General features: G+C 51.7%; 1 protein-coding gene across 1 annotated transcript; it reads right to left on the reverse strand.

The window, feature by feature from the left end:
* Nucleotides 1–7,731: 7,731 nt before the first annotated feature.
* On the reverse strand, nucleotides 7,732–18,748 carry LOC147914470 (putative serine protease 47). The gene is made up of 5 exons (XM_087444243.1): nucleotides 18,604–18,748; nucleotides 17,547–17,865; nucleotides 15,902–16,179; nucleotides 13,522–13,688; nucleotides 7,732–8,117 (listed from the first exon to the last, which is right to left on the reverse strand). The coding sequence occupies exons 1-5, from the start codon at nucleotides 18,746–18,748 to the stop codon at nucleotides 7,812–7,814; spliced, it is 1,215 nt and encodes a 404-aa protein (XP_087300369.1). The 3' UTR covers nucleotides 7,732–7,811.
* Nucleotides 18,749–20,999: the final 2,251 nt, after the last annotated feature.

A 20,999-nucleotide genomic window follows, 5' to 3' on the forward strand; every position in this document is an offset into this window, starting at 1 on the left:
CTAGAAAAAAGAGCAAAGTAAAGCCAACACATGCAGAAGGCAGGAAATCAATACACTATACTCAAGTGGAGTTTATTGTAGGAACACAAGCCTGGTTCAATATTCAAAAATCATCAGTGTAATCCACCATGTCAATAGCCTAAAGAGGGAAGCCACACAGTCACACCAATTAACCAGAAAAAGCATTTAACAAAATTCCACATGCATTCTTGTTAGAAATTCTCAGAAAACTAGGACTAGAAGGGCACTACCTCAACCTAAAAGAACATCTACAAAAAACCTACCACTAACATCATACTTAATGGTGAAAGAATGAATATTTTCCTCCTAAATTCAAAAACAAGGTCAGAATGTCTCTCTCATCTCTCCTTTTCAACTGAGTACTCTAGGTACGAGCCAGTGCAGTATGGCGAGAAAAAGAAATAAAGACATACAGATTAGAGGGGAAGAAATATTACTGTCCATTCTCACAGATGACATGACTGTCTACATAGAAAATCCCAAGAAATCTACAAGAAAATACCTAATAAATGACAATTGCTTTATCAAAGTCTCAGGATACACGATCAACACAGAAATATTAATCATATTTCCAAATACTAACAATGAACAACTGGAAATCAAAACTCAAATCACAATGCAATACACAATGGTTCCAAAAACAGAAATATTTGGTTATAAATATTTTTTTAAATAGGGGATCTGTATGATAAAACTAATAAAACTCTGATGAAAGGAACCAAACAAGACCTAAATAAATGGAGAGACACAGCACATTCACGGATTGGAAGACTCAACATAGTAAAATGTCAACTTCCAACAGAATTTCTTTTTTGCCGATATGGACAAGCTTATCCCAAAATGCATAAAAGAAAGGCAAAAAGTAGAAGAATTAGAATAGCTAAAAGTTTTTGAGAAAGCAGAATACAATTGGGGGATATTAAGACAACATAAAGCTGTAGTATAAGCCAGTGTGGTATTGGTGGAGGGATAGATATGTAGTTCAATGAACAGGAGAGAGAATACAGAAACAGACACACACAAATACAGCAAACTGGTTTTCTACAAAAGTGCAAAAGCAGTATAATGGAAAAGGGATAGTGATTTTAAAAAATACTAAAATTGACTCAAAATGGATCATAGTGAAACTTTTACAAGATAAGCCAGGAGAAAATCTTTGGGTCCTAGGGCTTGGTGAGGAGTTCTTAGAATGACAGCAAAAGCACCATCCATAAAAGAAAAAAGAGAAAATTGGACTTCATCAAATTAAAAATTTTCCCATATGAAATATCCTGTTGAGTATGAAAAAAGCTACAGGTTTGGAGAAACTATTTGCAAACCACATATCGACAAAGTCTCATATCTAGAGTATATAATGAATTGTCCAAACTCAACAGTAAAAACTGGAACAATTCAGTTAGAAAATGGGCAAAAGATATGAAGGGATGCTTCACCAAAGAGGACATGTTTGGCAAATAAGCCACAAAAAGATGTTCAACATCACTAGCCATTAATTAAATTTAGGTTAGGAACACAATGAGAATCATCACATGCCAATTAGAAGAGCTAAAATAAAAATTAATGACACCGTCAAATGCCAGTGAGGATGCCAAGACACTGGATTTCTCATAGTATTGCTAGTGGGATTGTAAAGTGATACAGCCACTCTGGAAAATAGTTTGGGCGTTTCTTAAAAAACCTAAATATACACTTACCATATGACCCAGCAATTGCATTCCTGTCTAGTTATCCAAGAAAAATGAAGACTTATGTCTACACAAAAATCTGTACGTGATTGATTACAGCAGCTTTATTTGTAATAGCCAAAAACTGGAAACAACCAAAATTCCTCCTAATAGATGAATGGTAAAACAAACAGTGGTACATCCATACCAGGAATACTACTCAACAATAAAAAAGAACAATCTATTGGTATAGCAATGACTTGGATGGATCGCAAAAGTATTATGCTGAGTGAAAAAAGTCAATCTCAAAAGGTCACATACTTTATGATTCAATTTATATAATATTCTCAAAATGACAAAATTGTGGAGTTTGAGAACAGATTAGTGGTTGCCAGAGATTAGGATGGTGTCGGGAAGAGTTGGGTATGACTGTGAAGGGGCAGCATGAAGATCTTTGTGGTGAGGGAATCTATCTTGACTGCAGTGGTGGTTACTCGGATCTTCACATGTGATGAAATGACACAGAACTCCACACACACACTGTACTGATGTCAGCTTCCTGGTTTTGATATTGTCCTATAATCAGGACAATATCAAAGACGTAACTGAAGTGGGAACCTGGGTGAAGGATGCAGAGGCTCTCTCTATGCTATCTTTGCAACTTCTTGTGAATCTATAAGTATTTCAAAATTTAAAAATTAGACAAATCAAAAAACAAAAGGGACAACAGTGAGTGGACTCCTCCACACACTTCTAAAGAAGTGATAGACCTCAACTAATTTTGTCTTAATGCTTCTGAAATGTTTCTTGGCTCATTGAGGCTTAAGGTACAACCACTCCTGTCTTAGTGAGTTGGGTTTAATGCAGTGCAAATTGGAAATTGGGGTGTCTTTATATTTAAAGTGTGTTTCTTGTAGACAACATACAGTTGTGTCTTGTTTCTTTTATCCATTCTGACAATCCCTGTCTTTTAGTTGGTGCACTTAGACCATTGACGTTTACAGTGATTATTGATGTAGGTGGATTAATATCTACCATATTTGTTACTGTTTTCTATTTGTTGCCCCCGTTCCTTGTTTCTTTTTTGTCTTCCACAAAGAAGGCATAAAAATGCCGTCTCTGATTTTAATTGAGCATTTATATGATCCCATTTTTTCTCCTCTCTTAATATTTCAAGTATACTTCCTTTTTACATTTTCAGTGGATGCCCTTGAGATTGCATTATACATTCACAACTAATCCAAGTCCACTTTCAAATAACAGTAAATTGCTTTACAGGTAGTGTGAGTACCTTATAACAGAGTACTCCCAACTCTTCCCTCCTGTTCCTTATAAGATTTCTGTCATTTATTTCACTTATTCATAAGCTAGTCACTGAACACATTGTTATTATTATTATTTTGAACAAATTGCTATTTGTTAGATCAATTAAGAATAAGAAAAATAAAAGTTTTTATTTTACCTTCACTTATTCCTTCTCTAACACTCTTTCTTTCTTTATGTTGATCAGAGTTTCTGAACAATACCATTTTCCTTCTCTCTACAACTCCTTTCAATATCTCTTGCAGTCTACTGGCAACAAATCCCTCAAATTTTGTTTGCTTGAGAAAGTCTTTATTTCTCCTTCACTGTTGAAGGATAATTTTCCTGGATACAGAATTCTAGGTTGGTGGCTTTTTTATTTCAACATTTTAAATATTTCACTCCACTCTCTTCTTGCTTGCATAGTTGCTGAAGAGAAATCCAATGTAATTGTTAGCTTTGCTCCTCTACAGGGAATGTGTTTTTTTTCCTCTGGCTTCTTTCAAGATTTTCTCTTTGATTTTCTGCAGTATGAATATGACACGCCTGGGTGTAGTTTTTTGATGTTTATCCTGCTTGGTATTCTCTGAGCTCTCTGAATCTGTGATTGGTGGCTGCCATTAGTTATGGAAAATTCTCAGTAATTATTGCTTCTATTATTTCTTCTGTTCCTTTATCTTTTTCTTCTCCTTCTGGTATCCCCATTACTCATAAGTTACATCTTTTACAATCATCCCACAATTCTTGAATATTTCGTTTTGTCATTTTCATTCTTTTTTTTCTCTGCATTTCACTTTTGGATCTTTCTATTGACACATCATCAGGCTCACGACTTTTCTTGGTTGTGTCCAGGCTATTGATGAGTCCATCAGAGGCATTCTTTATTCTGGTTACAGTGCATTTTATTTCTAGCATCTACTTTTGAATTTTTCTTAGATTTTCCATCTTTCTGCTTACATTACTCATCTGTTCTTGCATGCTGTTCACTTTTTCCATTAGAGTTCTTAGTGTGTTAACTGTAGTTATTTTAGATTCTTGGTTTGAATATCCCAAAATGGCTGCCATAATTGAGTCTGCTTCTGATGCTTGCTCCATCTTGTCAAATTGCGTTTTTTGTCCTTTATTATGCCTTGTAATTTTGTGCTCAAACTGGACAAGATGTGCTGAGTAAAAGAAACTGAGGTACACAGGCCTTTACTGTGAGATTTTGTATTTATGTGGCTAAGAGGTAGGCTGTGTTTACCGTCTGGCATAGCTGTAGGTGTCATAGGCTAAAATTTCCTCTAGTGTCCTTGTTTTTGTCCCCCTGTTGTCTTTGGGCTTCCCTAGAGACTTCTTCTTAAATAAGGTCTGAGACATGCATCTCCTCCAGTTGCTCTATTGAGATGGTGGTGAGGTGTGTGAGAGGGTGGTAAATATTCTATGATTAGGTCTCAGCCTTTTCATGAGCCTGTGTCCCTGGGCTGTGACCTTCACAAGTACTTCTCAGCACCCCCCTCAGGTGGTCAGGAAGGATAGAGGGGGGTGGAGTTGGGCATTTCCCTTTTCCCAAGTCAGTTAGGCTATTAAAGAAAAATCCAATAGATTAGTCTCCAGTAAAATAGTTTTTCTTGAGGGCAGGCTTTTGCTAAGTAGAACAGAATGCTCTGGGCATATTTCAAAATGGTTATGTTCTCCCTCCCCCTACCAGAAGCAGGAGGGGACTTTCTCTGACCTACACTCTGAGAACCTAATAAGGCTACTGGAGGAAAACTCATGAGAGGGTGGGCCCCCGACACTGGAGCCCCTGGAGTTTGAACTCTCCCGCTCGTCCACACTAGGGCTCCAGCACTTCATCAATTACAGCGTAAGCTCTCCTACACCAGCACTGGCTCTGGCAGCTGGCTTCACTCCGGTGAGCTGTGGTTCTCTTACCTGCCTGTCTCTCCATTTTTCAGAGCAGTGATTTGCCCTGTGACGTCAATTCTCTGATGGATCTAGAAGAGTTGTTGATTTTCAGTTTGTTAAATTTTCTTCTTGTTTTGAGAATAGGAGCGATGACTTCCAGGCTCCTACACTCCAGACTGGAAACTGAAAGCCTCTAATTGATTCTTGTCAGTTTCTTCTCACCTCCATGCCTGTCTGGTGTTGACTTTGGCCATGGGAGCCAGCAGCCCATGCCACTGCACAATGTGCGAGGGCAGGGAGTCCCCAGCGGCAGATCTTTCAAGTGCCTCTCCCTGCCAATGACTCCAGTGCCCCTCCAGGCCCTGCTCCCAGGCTCATTGGCTCCTTCTGTTCTCTGATCAGCCCTCTCCTTCAACCTCTACCTTAGTCTCTCTCTTTGGGAGTGGGTATCTGGGGCTCACTCTTGCAACAGGTCAGAGTAAGCCTTTCCCAGGTGCCTGGGGAACACGGGACAGGGTAACAGGCATCTGGGCACAGCCTGCAGGAGTGGGAAGAATGAAGGTGTTCAAGCTCTCTCAAGACAGATCTAGGTTTGAATTCCTGTTCTACCACTCACTGCCTGTGTCATCTCTGAGAGGCTACTTAACCCTACTAGGCTTCAGTTTAACCTTTCAAAAGAGACTAAACCAGGATAATACACTGAGCACTATACTGGTGTCCAGGAATGGGGAAACTGGCTTGGCTGGAGCTGAAATTTGGTCGGTCTGTCGTGTGGATGAGGTATGTGTTGGGATCCCTTGTTCAGAGGTCTGAGAACATCTAGGAGGGGCAGGGAATCACCCAGCTCCAGGAATAGGGTCTGTAAAGGCCAGGCCCCCAGGGCACAGCGAGCCTAAGGCTGCCGCATTTGGGAGGAGATAAGAGTTTTGAGCCAGTGGGGTGGCTATGCTCTGACTGAACTGCCCGAGCTCCCCTGACCTTGGGGAGAATGTGTGTGAACCACATGCTGTCGCAGTAACTCCCTGACATGCAGGGGCCTGGGCAACCCTGCCTGAGGCCCCGTAACTGAGTTTACCACCAAGGGAGGGAATATCCATCTTCCCCACTCCAGAGACGGCTGAGCAATTAAGGGCTGATGCTGGTGGTGGGCGCACAGCTAGGCACAGTGGCACTGACTGGGGGAGCTCCAGCCAGAGGGTGGCTGGAGGCAGGGATGGCCAGCAGTGCCCAAACAGGTGTGGACACTGGGAAGACACTTCCTTGAGGCCTCCCAAGGCTATCTGGGAAGTGAGTTCTTGTGTGAGTCCTTGGCTGAAGCCAGTGAGATCCTGGTGTCAATGGGCATGTGAGTCCCTTCGTGCCCACCTGCTTTTCCAGGATATTTGGGCAATGCCAGGACTGGAAAGAATTTGCACTGAACCCTTTGATTGGCATCTGGGCTGTACTGGACATGCACTGAATGGGAGCTTCCCCACCTTACTGTGTGTCTGAAGGCTGGGGTGCGTGCACTGTGAGGGCTGCACAAGATCCCTACATCAGGCAGATTTGTAGGAAGGACAACCTAGGACATTGCTTTGAGGCTTGTTGCCCAGCCACTAAGTCCCGGGTCATCTCAGCAGAAAAGGCTGCACCAGGCTCCAACTGCTGGAGGCACGTGGACACCTCAGGGCAGGCTGGTGTGGGGCCTCGGGCAGAAGGGTGCCATTTCATGTGGGGTTGTGGCCCGGGGGGGTGGGAAGTGGGTTGGCCCTTCAGACTGGGGAGAGTGGGGCCGTGGAGGCAGGGCTGTGCTGGCAGTTGACTCCAGGAGCAGAAGTCTGAGGACCGTCAGCCCGAGCCTCGGTTCTCAGCCTGGCATCTGGCCTCCTCTGTCTGCTTCTGACTCACTCTCTCAGATCCCCCACATCCAAGAGCCCTCCATGCTTCAGGCCGGAACCCCCTTCCTCAAGACCTGGGTCATGTACCCCAGCCCAGCTCAACTACCCTGCACTCTGGGACTTCCCTCCACCTCCAGTGGGAGTCGGGCCTCCCTCCTCCAAACCCCAGGAGTGATGTCTCTACTTTGGGGGAGACCCTTGCTCCCCTGCACTTAGACACATGGTGAAAAGTCTTACCTCCTGTTACGGGCTGAATTGTGATCCCCCAAAATTCATATGTTGAAGTCCTAACCCCCAGCACCTCAGAATGTGACTGTGTTTGGAGCAGGACTTTTAAAGAGATAATTAAGGTAAAATGAGGTCATTAGGGTGGGTCCTAATCCAATATGACTGGTGTCCTTATAAAAAGGGGAAATTGGACACAGACACGCAGAGGGGGACAACCATGTGAGGACACAGGGAGAAGACGACCATCTATACGCCCAGGAGAGAGGCCTCAGGAGGAACCAGCCCTGCCCACGCCTTGATCTTGGACTTCCAGTCCCCAGGAATGAGAGATGATAAATTCCTGTTGTTTACGCTGCCCTGTCTGTGGTGTTTGTTACAGCGGCCAGAACTGACTGATACACGTCTTCTGAAGGCCTGAGCCCTCCCCATGGCAGGAGCAGAGTCTGTGAGTGAAGATACCCCACTCTCTCCCCAGCTGGTCCAGACACCAGGCCCGGCTCCCTCAGTGTCCCCACCCCTGCCTTCCTCTTTGGACAGTCTCCACGCCAGGTCCTGTTTCCTGGCCCAGAGAGCCACACGACTGACCTCAAGGGAAGAGGCGAGTGCTGAGGAGCAGGCGCGGTGGTGGGGCCCCAAGACAAGAGCAGGATAAGTCTTTTATTTGTTTTGTTTTGTTTTTCCAGGCTAGTTTGTGGGGTGGCAGCTGACAGACAGGAAAGCCAAGGAGAAGGGAACATTGAGAGCAGTGGGGCTGGGGGAGGGGAGGCATGGAATGTTCTAGAGAGGAGCCTGGGGCTTGAGGCAGAGAGCAGGTGCAGAAGGGCTCTGCTGGTCACCACAGCGCCCTGAGCACGACCAGCAGCAGGAGGCAGGTCTGCAGAGGCACCAGGGATGTGCCAGGCCCAGGTGAGCCCGCTGCCCACAGATGCTGGTGTGGAAGCCGGGTCTGGGGGCGACCCGACACGGGGTCAGGAAGAGGGGTAAGCCTCTGGGTCTCGTTGATCCAGTTGGTGAAGTAGGCGACGCTGGTGAAGACGCTGGGGTAGACAGGGTGCCGGCAGTCCAAGCCCCAGCTGGCCAGCCCCACCAGGACCCAGGCCCTGGGGAGGTCGCAGACGAGGGGGCCCCCGGAATCGCCCTGGGAAAGAGAGGGGCATCAGGGCGGGCGACTGACCGGGTGAGGACACCAGGTGGCAAGTTGGAGCTTCTGCGTCTTGCTGTCGAGGCCGCACTCGGGTGGCTACTGCGAAGGTCCAGACACCAGCATCCCACTGTGGACTGACCCATCAACACCACTCTGGGGGGGCAGTGGAGTCGTGCTTCAAGGGGCTCCTGATTGACCCTCAGGACACAATCACGGATCTAAATCTATCCACACGTGGACCCCACCCTGTGCCCCTGCATCTGGGGAGGGCCTGGTGGCCTGGGACAAGGCACTGCCCAAGGCCCAGAGGGGACAGCTCCCCACACAGGGCCTAAGAGGGCTGGGCTGTGAGCGGAGCCTGGCCAGCTGAAGCCCCCGCAGACCCCAGCTCCTGCCACATGCTGAGGGCAGCAGCGTGTCCCCACCTGGGTCCTCTCGTTTTTCATTCGTTTAGGCGCTTGGTTTCAGTTTGATGGTGGGGCAGCTCCAGAAAAGGCCCGTGCCCAGGCCTGGGGGGAGCAGCCCCCACCGCTGAGGGAGCAGGCGGTCGCCAGGAAGCTGCTGGGGGTGACTGGAGTCCTGCAATGCTGTCAGGGCAGGACCAGCCAGTTGGAAACCCCCTCATTTCATCAGCCAAAGGGAGGGTCTCATCGCAGGGTGGGCGGGGGTAGCAGGGCCATAGCCGCGCTGCCCACTTCTCTTCCCACCCCCCACCCTGCGCATGGAGCAGCCAGGGCTGCCTCCACTCGTGGGAACACAGGGGTGAAAAGGCGAGGCCCCTCGCTCCGGGTGCTTTTGTAAACAGCCAACAAGCTGTGGCAGATGTGACATGGGGGACAAGCTGTGGAAGGGACGGGGACGGAAGGGCATCTCATCGGTGGTGGCAGAAGGCTTTCCTGAGGCAAAACTCTAAGCAGGAACTTTCCCTAACTTTCTGATGCAGGAGCAGAGGGAGCAGGAGGAAGGAGCAGACTGGCCAGTGCAGGTGGACGGGAGGACGGGCGGTGAGGCCCGTGGCAGTGAGGGGGCAGACAGGACTGGGCACGGGGCCTTAGGGCAGGGTTGGGTTTGCCCCCATGGAGAACCATGCACAGGGGCCACATGACCCGTCTAGGTGTATCACGCTGGTGTCCTGTGGAGAAGGAACCAGTCGGGAGGCGGCTACAGGAGAGAAGGGGAGAGATTATTGATGGGGTGGGGCCAGAGTGGCGAGAAACAGATTTGGGATAATATTTTGAAGGAGGAGCCAAAGGGACCTGTGCAATCTGAGCCTTTTTCACCTACCGGGGAGAAAGCACAGAGAGGAAGGACAGGCTGGCACGGAGCCCGGGGCTCCCCAGTATTCAGAAGGGAGGGAAGGGGACCAGGAGCAGAGCAGCAGGGCAGCTGGCAAGCCCGGCCACCCAGGAAACGAGAGTGAGACTGCCGATGTGCCAAGTGAGAGGAGACTCAGGTCCACCAGTGGTCTGGCAAGACCAAAGCTGTTGGGGACGTTGGCCATGTGGCTTTGGTGGCACGGTGGGGACACACCTGGGTGGAGTGGGTCAAAGAGACTCGGTGCTGTCGGGAGCAGTCTGCGGGGGGAAGGTTGCTGTTGTGGGCTTACCCAGGAGACGAAAGGGAGAGACAGAGGATGAGGGGCAGGGGGCCCGTGGGCGCCCAGTGCTCCAGGGGCGGTGCCGGGCATGGCCGCGGCCGCGAGGCTCAGGAGAGATGGAAGGTGCAGGGTGGGGGCCGCAGGGCTGGGCAGATGGCGGGCTCTGGTCTGAATGCTTTGATGTTCTCAGTGAAACAAGAAGCAAGACCTCCTGCTGACAGTGGGGGCCTGGGGAAGTGGTGGCTTGGAGGAGAGAGAAGGGGACATGGTGTGGCCGCCAAAAATGACCCCCACAGATGCACATCCTCATCCCTGGAACCTGTGACTTGTCACCTTACGTGGCCAAAGGGACTTTGCAGATGTGGCTGAGTTGAGGATCTTGACATAGGAAGACTATCCGGGGGCACAGTGTAATCACAGGGTCCTCATGAGGGAAGAGGGAGGCGGGAGGCCAGAGTCAGAGGAGATGTGACAACAGGAGCAGAGGCTGGAGTGATGTGCTCTGAGGATGGAGGAAGGGGCCGCCAGCCAAGGACGCGGGCGGCTCTAGAAGCTGGAAAAGGCACGGAAACATCCTCCCCTGGAGCCTCCAGAAGGAACCGCCTGCCCACACCTCCATTTTACACTTTGGACCTCCAGAAAGGTAAGATAATAGACTTCTGTTGTTGTAGCCACCCGGTTTGAGGCAATTTGTCACACAGGGGGTCTTCTCAGAGAGTGGGAACGCACCATCGTCACCTCAGCTCGTCCCCTCGGTGGTCCCCACCCGCCGAGCCCTTGGCCCTCCCCGCAGTGTCCCCGTCCACTCCGGGCCTCAGTGACTCACGCAGATGGGCCATGTGGCTGCCGGTATTACGCTGGACTCTAGGCCAGCCTGGGGGAGACGGGGAGAGGGAAGGGCTCCAGCAGCCTCCCGGCCCCTGGGGAGCTCTAGGGAGGCAGAGGAAGCCCCAGCACTGATGTATCCCGTGCAAAGTGAGCTGCGATTTGCACGTCTGTGGAGACAGGAACCACGTGTGCGTGTGTGGGGCGGGGCCTCAGCTGAGGACGGGTCTGAAGCCGGCCCGGAAGAAGGACGGCCACCCAGAGAGAGGGGCAGCCGGCGGGGGAGGAGAGCCATACATGCGACGCGCCTGCTCACCGCTGGGCACCGGGCTGAATTCCCACAGGCACCTGAGGGAGAGGAGGCTGCAGGGTGAGGAGGGGAGCTAAGGTCACACGCCAGGAAAGACAGATCGGACACCCGACCAGGACTGTCCCGCCCACAGCCTGAGCACTGAGTCCCCCGGAGGCCCCGTCTCCTCGGGGCTGTTTCTGGGCACCCCATGCAGGGGCCGGGGCACTTCAGGGGAGAGTAGAGAGCCCGGGGGTGCGGGAGGGGCAGAGCAGGCGACATGGCAGAAGATGAATCCAGATGGCACCTCACCGACAGGCTGTGGTGACCAACAGGCTAAGGGAGGAGGGTGTCCAGCCCAGTGGTGTCCTCAGCCTGGGGAGAACCTGGAGAGGAGGGGGGTCAGGGGGCACCACGGATGTCCAGCAGGCAGGCAGACAAAGGCGCCGGCCCCAAGTTCCACGGGCACGGCCTCTGCAGGAGAAGGCAAGTGGTGGACAAGGCTGGGAGGGAGGTCTAGGGTGACAGTCAGATGAGGACTCAGGGGCTGAGCCCATTGCTCCGCGTCTGGGTGCAGCTGCCTCTGTGAGGAGGACAAGCCAGGCCAGACAGCCGGAGGGTCCATACCATCAGCTATGGACTGGGAACCAAGAAACCTGGGTCACCTCCTACCAGGGCAGGTGGCCGAGCTTCCTCTCTCTGGCCCAGTCATGGGCAGTCATGAAAATGGCCGCCGTGAGCCCAGCCCACGGGCCGGGCATGTCTCATCACTCCTGTGTGCCTTTCCTGGGGCTGCCAGAACACGATACCACAAGCGGGGTAGTTTAAAAAAAACAACAGAAACTTATTCTCCTCCAGTTCTGGAGGCTAGAAGTCTGAAATCAACCATCTCTGTGTCTCTCTTCTTATAAAAACACCAGTCATTGGATTTAGGGTACACTTGAATTCTTGAATGGTCTCATCTCAAGATTCTTAACTAATCACATCTGCAAATACAGTCACATTCTGAGGTTCCAAATGGACAAGAATTTTGGGGACACTACTCCACCCACTACACCATCCTTCCAACAATCCCAGGAAGGGGGCCTCAGAATCCCACCCTGTGAACAAGGACTCGGGCTCAGAAGGTGAAGTGACTATCCGAGGTCACAGGGCAGGGACACGGGAAGAGCAGTCTCTCTGACTCCAGAGCCCCCACACCCTCCCCTCCACTCCACGGCCGTCTATGCAGGAGCTCGGCGCATGGAGCCCTCACACTGTCCCCTCCCCTCCACCCCATGCCCGTCTATGCAGGAGCTCTGGGCACGGAGCAGCTCCGGAGGCTGGGCCTTGAGGGGCTGCTGTGGAGGCCGGGGAGGGCGTGGTGTCAGAACACAGGGCTGTTCCTTCAGGGCAGCCACTTTCCCCTCAGGGCCTGTTTGCCCACTTATAAAATGGGGCATTACAGGGAGCAGAAAGAGATCTTCTTTCCCATATGTCCAACAGTGCACTCATATCTGCAATACACAAAAATATACAAATATACCAAGAGCTCCTGAAAGAAAAGGACAGACAACCTAACAGAAAAATGAGAGGGAGAGAAACTTGAAGGGAAAGTACACAGGAAGATATCCAATGACAATAAACATATGGAAATATATTTAACTTAATTAGTCATGAGGAAAACACAAATTAAACCCACTACAAGATATCACTACACACCCACCAAAATGAGAAAAGATGGCAAGTGCCAAGTGTTGGCAGGAAACAAAGTCACCCGCCGTCGGGGGTGGGACTGGGGCACCACTCTGGAGATGCTGCAACATCTGCCACAGCTGGACATCCACACGCTTTTCAATCAAATACGAAATACAGGAAGTACTTGGACATGAAATGAAATGAAAACCTTGGAAACTACTAAAATAGAACTGATCACAAAGAATTCAGTTCACACCGGAGAGTCCTACAAGGCAATGAGAATGAGTGAACCATAACCGAGTGTAACACGGGGGAGGAGTCTCACAAACCTGATGTTGAGACACGAAAGACTGTCAACTGGAAACTAATTCCACTTATGGAACATTCAGAATCTCAGGTGTTAAAAGTGAAGATGGTGGTTCCCCTTGGGTGTTGGTGACAGGAAGGGGACACGAGTGGGGCATCCAGGGAGTTGGTCACATGTGTCCGTATGTGAAAATTCATCCAACTATACACTGAGGAATGATATACTCCTTTGTACGTACGTATGTATGTTATACTTCAATAAAAAGATTAAAATACGAGGGCCGGCCCAGTGGCATAGTGGTTAAGTTTGTGCACTCCACTTCGGTGACCTGGGGTTCACAGTTTCTGATCCCAGGCATGGACCTAGACACTGCTCATCAAGCCATGCTGTGGCAGGTGTCCCACATATAGAGGAAGATGGGCACAGATGTTAGCCCAGGGCCAATCTTCCTCACAAAAAAAAAAAAAAGTTTAAAATATGCCTCAAAAACAGACACTGTTTGAGGGTCCTGCTGGCAGATGCCCTCACGTGGCATGGGCTTAGGCAGGGGCTGGCCGGGGAACACTGCTGGGGGATGGAGACATGCAGAGGGAGGCAACAGGAAGCCCCAGGAGTCTCCACAAAGAGAGTGGAGGTTTCCCACCACTGGGGAAACTGAGGCCCTGAGGTCAGGCAAGGGAAGAAGAGAGAAGGCCTCACTCACTTGGCAGATGGCCTTTCCTGTGAAGAAGTCCCCAGCACACAGCATCTCCTCGTGCACAGAGTAGCTCGTGTCTTTGCCCAGTCTCTGTCCATACAAGATGTTACAGAACTTGTTCTCAATGAGGCCCACCTTCCCCTCCTGGAGACGGAAGGGCGAGAGCAGAGGCGCTGCAAGGTGGAGGAGGAGACGTGAAGGGGCTGCAGAGAGTGAGGACGCCCGGCTGCCGCACCCCCTCCACTCCAAGTACTGCCACCGCTGCCCCCTGAACAGGGGGTTTTCTCAGCACGGCGGAGCTTTCAACATGGCGTCAGTCTTCTTCCCATCCCCAAGAAGCTCCTCTCCTAGTTCTCAAACTGTTTCACAAACTCATCCTATTCTGTCCACCCCTCTCATAGCAACAGACCACACCTCTCCATTCCACAAAGAAAAAGGCAAATCCACCAACACATGCCTTTCCCTGGGGCTGAGCAACCATCCAGCGACCCACCTCCCCTCTCATGAACCATCCCATCCATCCTCCATTCGTCTGTCATTCTTTCTCCCATCCTTCCATCCACCAATTCCTCTATCCATTGCTCCATCATTCACCCACCCATCCTCCCCTCCATCTATGAATATATCCACCCACTCCATCCATCCACCCACTCACCTACCCATCTTCCCTCCACTCGCGCATCCTCCCACCACCCCTCCTCATGCACCCTCTCAACCAATCACTCATCTCTTCCTCTATCCTTGTGTCAAGTATCTTTGTAATGATACAGGGGAACGTTTTTAGTTTGAGGAGTCAGGGTAAGTGCAGTAAATAAATAGAATTATTTTAGATCTAATGCGTGGTGTGGAGGAAATAAGACAGGGAGCTGTGACAGGAGGGCTTGCCTCCTTTAGCTCCCACTGTCAAGTAAAACTCCTCAGGGAGGAGCTGAGCTGTAAAGTGAAGCAGAAATGAGTGGTGCAAAGATGAGCAGGAGGACAGGGGGTGGGGAAGACAGCCGAGGAAAAGGCCCTGAGGGGATATCAGCCAGGCGTGCTCCAGGCAGGAAGGGGGCCTGGTGGCTGGGATGGGGTATGAGGGACACAGGAGACGAGGCAGAGAGGGATGGGGGCCAACACCATGCAGCGCCTGAGAGCTAAGGTGGGGAGTCTGTACTTTCTGCTAAGCACAGATGAGAAGGCACGGAGGGCACTGAGCAGGGAGGTGCAGTGACATGTTTTAAACAAACACTCAGCTGTGCGGAGACTAGAGCAGAGCACACAGGGGCAGGGGGACAGGCTGGAGGCACAGAAAGGAGATTATGCTCTCTCGGACCAGGGTGTCTGCAGTGCGGTACCTACCAGGTACCAGGCCCATGGCACAGACTGGGATGTCACGACAAGTAAGATGCAGTCTCTGCCCTCAAGAAGAGCCAGACTGTGTGTGTGTGTGTCTGTGTGTGTATCTGGGTACATGCGTGTGTCTGTCTGCGTGTGTGTGTGTGTGTGTGAGAGAAAGAGAGAGAGAGAATGCTGGGGCCTGGCTGTCCTATGACTAGGGAGAGTTCCTGACACTTAGCAGCAAGGACCAGGGACGCTGACACAATTCCACCCAGTGACGACGTGGTCTACCCAAAATGCCTGTAGCACCTCTGCTGAGAAACTCCACATCAAAGTATGCTCCTACAAATAATTACAAATATATATTCTTCTCTCCTCTAACTTTACACCATAAGCATTTCCCTAAACCACAAACACCTGGTTCTTTAATAAGGACTCTTGTTCATCAGTCTTTGCCTACATTTCTCCTCTTTCAATGTGAAAACACAGACTTCCCTGTGATATTCAGTTCACCTAATAAAGCCTATGAAGTAGGCAGTTGACCTGTGTTAGAACAGCAGAGGTTCAGAGAGGTGAAATGCTCTGAAGTGGGGACCCTTCTAACTCCATCCTGCAGGCTCAGAGGTCAGAGGCCATAACTGTGCTGTCTTTCCACTCTCGCCAAGTGCCCTCTATGGCCACAGGAAATCAGGGTGTCTTTGGTGGCGTGAATGGGCCAGGCCCCAAGAATGCCCGTCAAGTCAATTCAAGTCATCTCAGAACCGTGGCTGGTTAAAACCCTGGAATCAGGAACCAGGAGGACTCCAGGAACCCAGATTCCTGATTCCAGAAGTCAGATTCCCAGACTCGCAGAGCGGTAGACTCTGGGAACTCAGAAGCTTTAGAACCATACTTTTCAGAACTAGAACTAGAATGTCCAGTCCTCTGCAAATGAGGCACAGAGGGCCACGGTGCACTGGACTCTGCCTGGGGACCCCTCGGGCTGAGCCACACCCCCTTCTTCCTGCTCCTCTCCTCCCCTCTCCTCCTAGCCTGCCCTCATCCTTGCCTCTCCCACACCCCTCACCGTCCTCGCTAAGCATCCCCCAGCCAGTGATCCAGCAGGACGCGTGACTGGGCGGCTGCATCCCAGGGGCTGGGAGGCAGGCTGGGACGATGTAGGCCGTGAAGTTCACAGGCAGGAGCAGCTGCAGCATGGCGATGTCACTCCCGAAGGGGTGAAACTTCTCAAAGTCTGGGTGCGTGATAATCCGGCTCACAGACATCGCCCGGGTGTGCTGGGTGTGCTGGTACAGCTGGGTGCTCCCCAGCAGAACCTGGTAGTCCTCGGGGGCGCGGGATTTGCTGGAGGAGGAAGGGCGCACTGTTGCCATCACCTCTGAGCGTGGGCCAGCCCTCTCTCCCTGCATGCTCGTCTAACTGCCCACACCCCTCCGGACCCCGCCCCTCCACGTGATGCCGGGCAGCTGTTGTCTCCCTCTCTAACCGGCAGGAGCCCCTCTTTCTCGAGGCCGACTGATATTCTACTCACAACCTCAGGACACAGGGCTTCCCCACCACACCCTAGAGCCGGAGGAGCACTGACTCCTAGTGCTGGGGTCCTCGTGGGGCCACCACATCGAGGCCTTTTGACTGTGCACCAGAAGAGCCCAGCTCAGTCCCAGCTCTCAGATGACCCCCCAGGGCTCCCACAACCCACCTTCTGGCCCCAAAACCTTTCTTGCCCCTCCTCTCCTTAAACACCTTCCTGCCCAAGGGCTGCCTGTCCACTTGGTTACGCATTCACGAAAGATCTGTTCAAGGAGCAAGCGAGCGCAGGCAGCGGAACCTCGCCTCGTTCCCTGAACACAAGGGCTGGAGCTCCCACCTCCGCACCTCGTCCGCACAGCTCACCCCCGGAGAGCCCTCCCCCGCTCTCTGTGCCCACACCCTTCCTCTGAGAAGCCAGCCCCCACCGCTGGAGCGCAGCCCCTATCCTGCGGGGTCTGCCCTTCTCACCCACATTGGGCGGGACACTCGAGGGGGAGTCTTGCCACCTCGACGCCACAGAGGGGCTCGCGCAGAGCATGCCAACAGGACTCTGGGCTCTCAAAGCCCATCAGCACCCGAGCACCTGCTCCCTGACCTATGCCGTGATGCCCCTGCTCCCTCGGGACCCCTCCTCGTCCCTTCAGAAGCTGGGTGCCCAGCCCGGCCAGGGGGGCCAGCCAAGTTAGCCTCCTGAGCGACCATGTGGCTCTCCAAGGTCAGGGAGCCCCTCCCCCCACCAGCCTGGCACCAGCACTCCCCCGGGCACACGGCTTTGCAGAAGCGATGAGAAGACTCGCCCGGCTGCTGGCCGTACGCGCAGTCCCGGTCCCTGCCTGGAGTCTGACGCCCAGGAATGCGGGGACATCAAGGAGGAGCTGTGGTCTGAGGCCAGTCCACACTGCATGGCGGCCAGGATGGACACTGCCAATCTGCCGGGGACAGGCCCGGGGGCTGAGGACGGAGGATAAGGAGGATCCGGGCAGGCGAGCGGGAGGACAACCCAGGTGGAGGGGACGCAGGTCCAGGCAGGAATGACACGTGTTTGGAGGCCACAGACTGCCCCAGACCAAAGCTCAGAGGAGCCGGCATGGGACACCCATCACCCCGTTTCTCCTCTTCTCCCGCGTCCCCCCCCCCCCCCCGCCAGCGTCTCTGCTGGTGCCCCAGGAAAGTGGACTCACTTGAGAAAACAGTGGGCGGTGGAAACCAGCCAGCGGGAGTCGATGAGGACGGCTCCGCAGACGTGCGAGCCCTGGTACAGCAGGCTGGCCTGCCACGGCCACTGGCCAGCCACCACGTCCTGGCCTCCATAGATCTTCCCCATCACCTTGGGCTTCCCGCACACTGTGGAGACCTCCCTACCACCACCTGTGAGAGAGGCACTGGCGGTACCCCAAAGACTAGTACCAGGGAGGCCCCCTCCACTCCACAGACAGGAAAACCAAAGCCAAGGGTCAAGTGGCCTGGCCAAAACAACAGGGCTGTCCGGACTCTGCCGTCACTGGCTGCCGCCGAGGACTGGACAGCAGAGCACAGCCAAGCAAATCCTGTGGCAATGGGGGCCCAGGGGTCCGGCGGGAGGGACAAGAGGGTCCAGGGTGGCTACAGCAGCTCACAGCATCTCCAGGGAGACGGACGCCCCTGAGCGGGCCGAGGCACCTGGCAGACCTGCCTTCCCTCAACTATTGTACCTCCATGCCCACTGTGGATCACAGAACTGAAGGTCTCGGGGTGCCAACTCCTCACTCAAGATCACGGCCTCTGTGTCTGTGTCCCCCATGTCACCCCCACACCTGCAGGCAGAGGTCTGTGGTGCTGTGGGGCCTGGGAAGGCCACCTCTCTCTGACTCAGGATTCTCCCTTTCTAAAGGACGGTGGTGGGCTACGGAAGACAGCCCTGGCTCTGGCTGACCCCTGGGGGTGCCCTGTGTCCAGGACCCCTGAGGGGCATCCTGGGGCCCCGCCTGTGCTCCCAGGGCTCAGGGAGGGGAGTGAGCCCCTGGGCCCGGACTCACGGCCCCTCATTCGGCAGCCGGGGCGCGGTCCTCGCTCAGCCCACGATCAGGGTCCCCCAGAGGCCCGGCAGAGGGGGCCTGCCCCCCGCCCCCCCGTGTGTCGGTGGTCTCTGGGCTGCTGGTTGGAGGTGGGCGTGGAAAGAAGATGAAGCGCAGCGACTCAAGGCACTAGGCCCCGGCCACAGCCCCGCCCCCCGTGGTGTCGCCGTCGCACCCCACGCACCTGCGGCTCCGGGGGCCAACCGCTGCGCCTCGCGGGCCGGGCCGGCGGGCGGGGACCCTCCCGGCTCCGGGGCGGCCGCGGGCAGCAGCAGCAGCAGCAGCCAGAGCAGGCCCCGGCCTCGGGGGGTCCGCGCCTCGACGCCCATCGCCAGGGCCGCTGACCCCGCCCTGACCCCACCCCGACCCTGCCTTGAGCCCCCACTCCCCCTGACCCCGCCCCAGCCCTGACGTGACTTCGCCCCACCCCACTCTGACCCCCCCCGACCCCGCCCTGACCCCGCCCCAGACCAGCCGTGACTCCGCCCCGACCCCATCCTGACCCTGGGCCCCACTTGGCCCTGACCCAGCCCTGACCCCGGCCTTGACTCCTCCCCAGCCTGGTTCTGCTCCCGCCCATGCCTGGCCTCTGCCCGAGTGGGAGCATGGCCCCGACCACAATGCAATCAAGTGCTCCCTCGAATGAATGAGAAACGACAACAGACTACGCATAAAAAAATGAGAAAGGGACGAAAAGGTAACTCATGGAAAAGGGAATTAAAAAGACCCATAAACAGGAAAAATTGCTCAATCTAATTAGTTATCTAGAAAACGAACATTAAAACGTGTCACTTTCAGCCATCAAATTGCAAACATTTTCTGAGATTAATAAAGACCCCCTAATCCTTTGTTAATCTGTGATTTCATCCAAATTTCAAAGACACGTGCCCTGTTGTCTGCTCCAGGACGTAAGGTCCTGAATTTGTTGGTATGATTGGAGGTAAGATCCTATCATTTCTCATTTATTTCCTTAGGTGTTCGTCTCCCTCACTGGACGGTAAACTGCAGACCACTGGGCCCAGGGCTGAGAGGGCGCGGGAGACAGCACCGCACACCACATACAGGAGTATCGGCTCAATAACTACTACTGTTATTAATGAAGTCAGAAACCAAGAGGCACACAGCCTTACTTATTGGTTAAGAACTGAAAGTTCAATAAATTAAAAAAGATATATTTTGGGGCTGGCAAAATTATACTAGTGTTAGGAAGAATTTATACTTCAACACAGAGACTGGAAGAAGAATTCAGACACTTTGTAAAAGAGAATCCAGGACTGATGGTGAAGCGAGGTGACGAGCACGAGGACCACATTGTATGAATTAAGGTGAGGTCCCTGTGGAATAGAGAGGTGGATGGTCCAATAGGAATGCAGAAGTAGTACCAAGGTGGAATTTAGGGAGTGGATTTGGGTTGGCGATGTAGAGACTTTAAGGAGTGAGGTGACAGTTGAAGCTGTGGGAGTGGATCAATCATCAAAAGAAAGCATCTAGAACAAAATTAGAGACCAAAACCTAAAAAGGAGCCAAACAAGAAAAAGGAGCCAGTAAGAGACTGAAGACTGCAGGGGGTACATTTAAACCACAGAAAGACTAAATTAGGTCACTATATATGATTTCTTATTAACTTTTTAACAGTTTTATTGAAACATATTTTATATATCATAAAATTCACTTGCTACAAGGGACAATTCAATGATTTTCAGTAAATTTTTAGGATTGTGTAACAATCACCAAATTTGCAGTTAATCTCTGCTCCCACCTCCAGCTCTAGACAACCACTGGTCTGCTTTATGTCTCTCTAAATGTGTGTTTTCTGGACATTCCGTGTAAATGGACTCACACAATCTGTAGTCTTTCAAGTCTGCTCTTCTCACTCAGCATCATGTTTCTGAAGTTCATCCAGGCTGCCGCACGTGGCGGTGTTCTTTTCCTTTTCATTCCATTGTATGGTTGTACCACATTATCTGTTTACAGTTGATGGACGTTTGGGTTGTTTGCAGTTTTTGGTGATTGTGAGCAATGCTGCCATGAACACACGTATGCAGGTCTTCATGTGCATATACGTTTTCATTTCTCTTGGGTAGATTCCTAGGGATGAGACTGCTGGGTCATATGCTGAGTTTATCTGTAAAGTGGTATAAACTGCCAAACTGCTTTCCAGAGAATCTGTCATTTTACATTCCTGCTACGGTACACGGCTTCCACTTTTTCTGAGTGCTTGTCAACACTTGTATTATCTGTCTTTTTTATTACAGTCATTCTAGTGGGTGTGAAGTGGCATCTTATTGTAGTTTTCATTTACATTTCCCTTTTGACTAATGATGTTGAATGTGTTTTCATGTGCTTAATTGCCACTCGTGTCTTCTTTAGTGAAATGTCTATTCAAATCTTCTTTGCCTATTTTAAAACGTGTTGTTTCTCCTTGTATTATGCTGTAAAAATTCTTTATGTGTGGTATTCTAGATATAAGTTTTTTACCAAATATGTGATTTGCAAATATTTTCTCCAAGTCTGTGGCTTGTCTTTTCATTCTTTTTACAGTGGCTTTTGAAGAGCAAAAGTTTTAAATTTCGATAAAGT

This window comes from Ceratotherium simum, chromosome 20 (assembly GCF_057802395.1).
Source record: "Ceratotherium simum simum isolate JZ-2026a chromosome 20, ASM5780239v1, whole genome shotgun sequence".
NCBI classification, from domain to species: Eukaryota; Metazoa; Chordata; class Mammalia; order Perissodactyla; family Rhinocerotidae; genus Ceratotherium; species Ceratotherium simum.

Bases quoted from the DNA above. Each gene is read 5' to 3' on its own strand.
- LOC147914470 (XM_087444243.1), bottom strand. From the start codon at position 18,748: ATGGGCGTCGAGGCGCGGACCCCCCGAGGCCGGGGCCTGCTCTGGCTG. The intron at 17,866-18,603 runs GTGCGTGGGGTG...GCGGCAGCCAGT, and splicing joins GTTGGCCCCCGGAGCCGCAG to GACGGCAGAGTCCGGACAGC. The intron at 16,180-17,546 runs GTGAGTCCACTT...TTCCTCCTCCAG, and splicing joins ACCGCCCACTGTTTTCTCAA to CAAATCCCGCGCCCCCGAGG.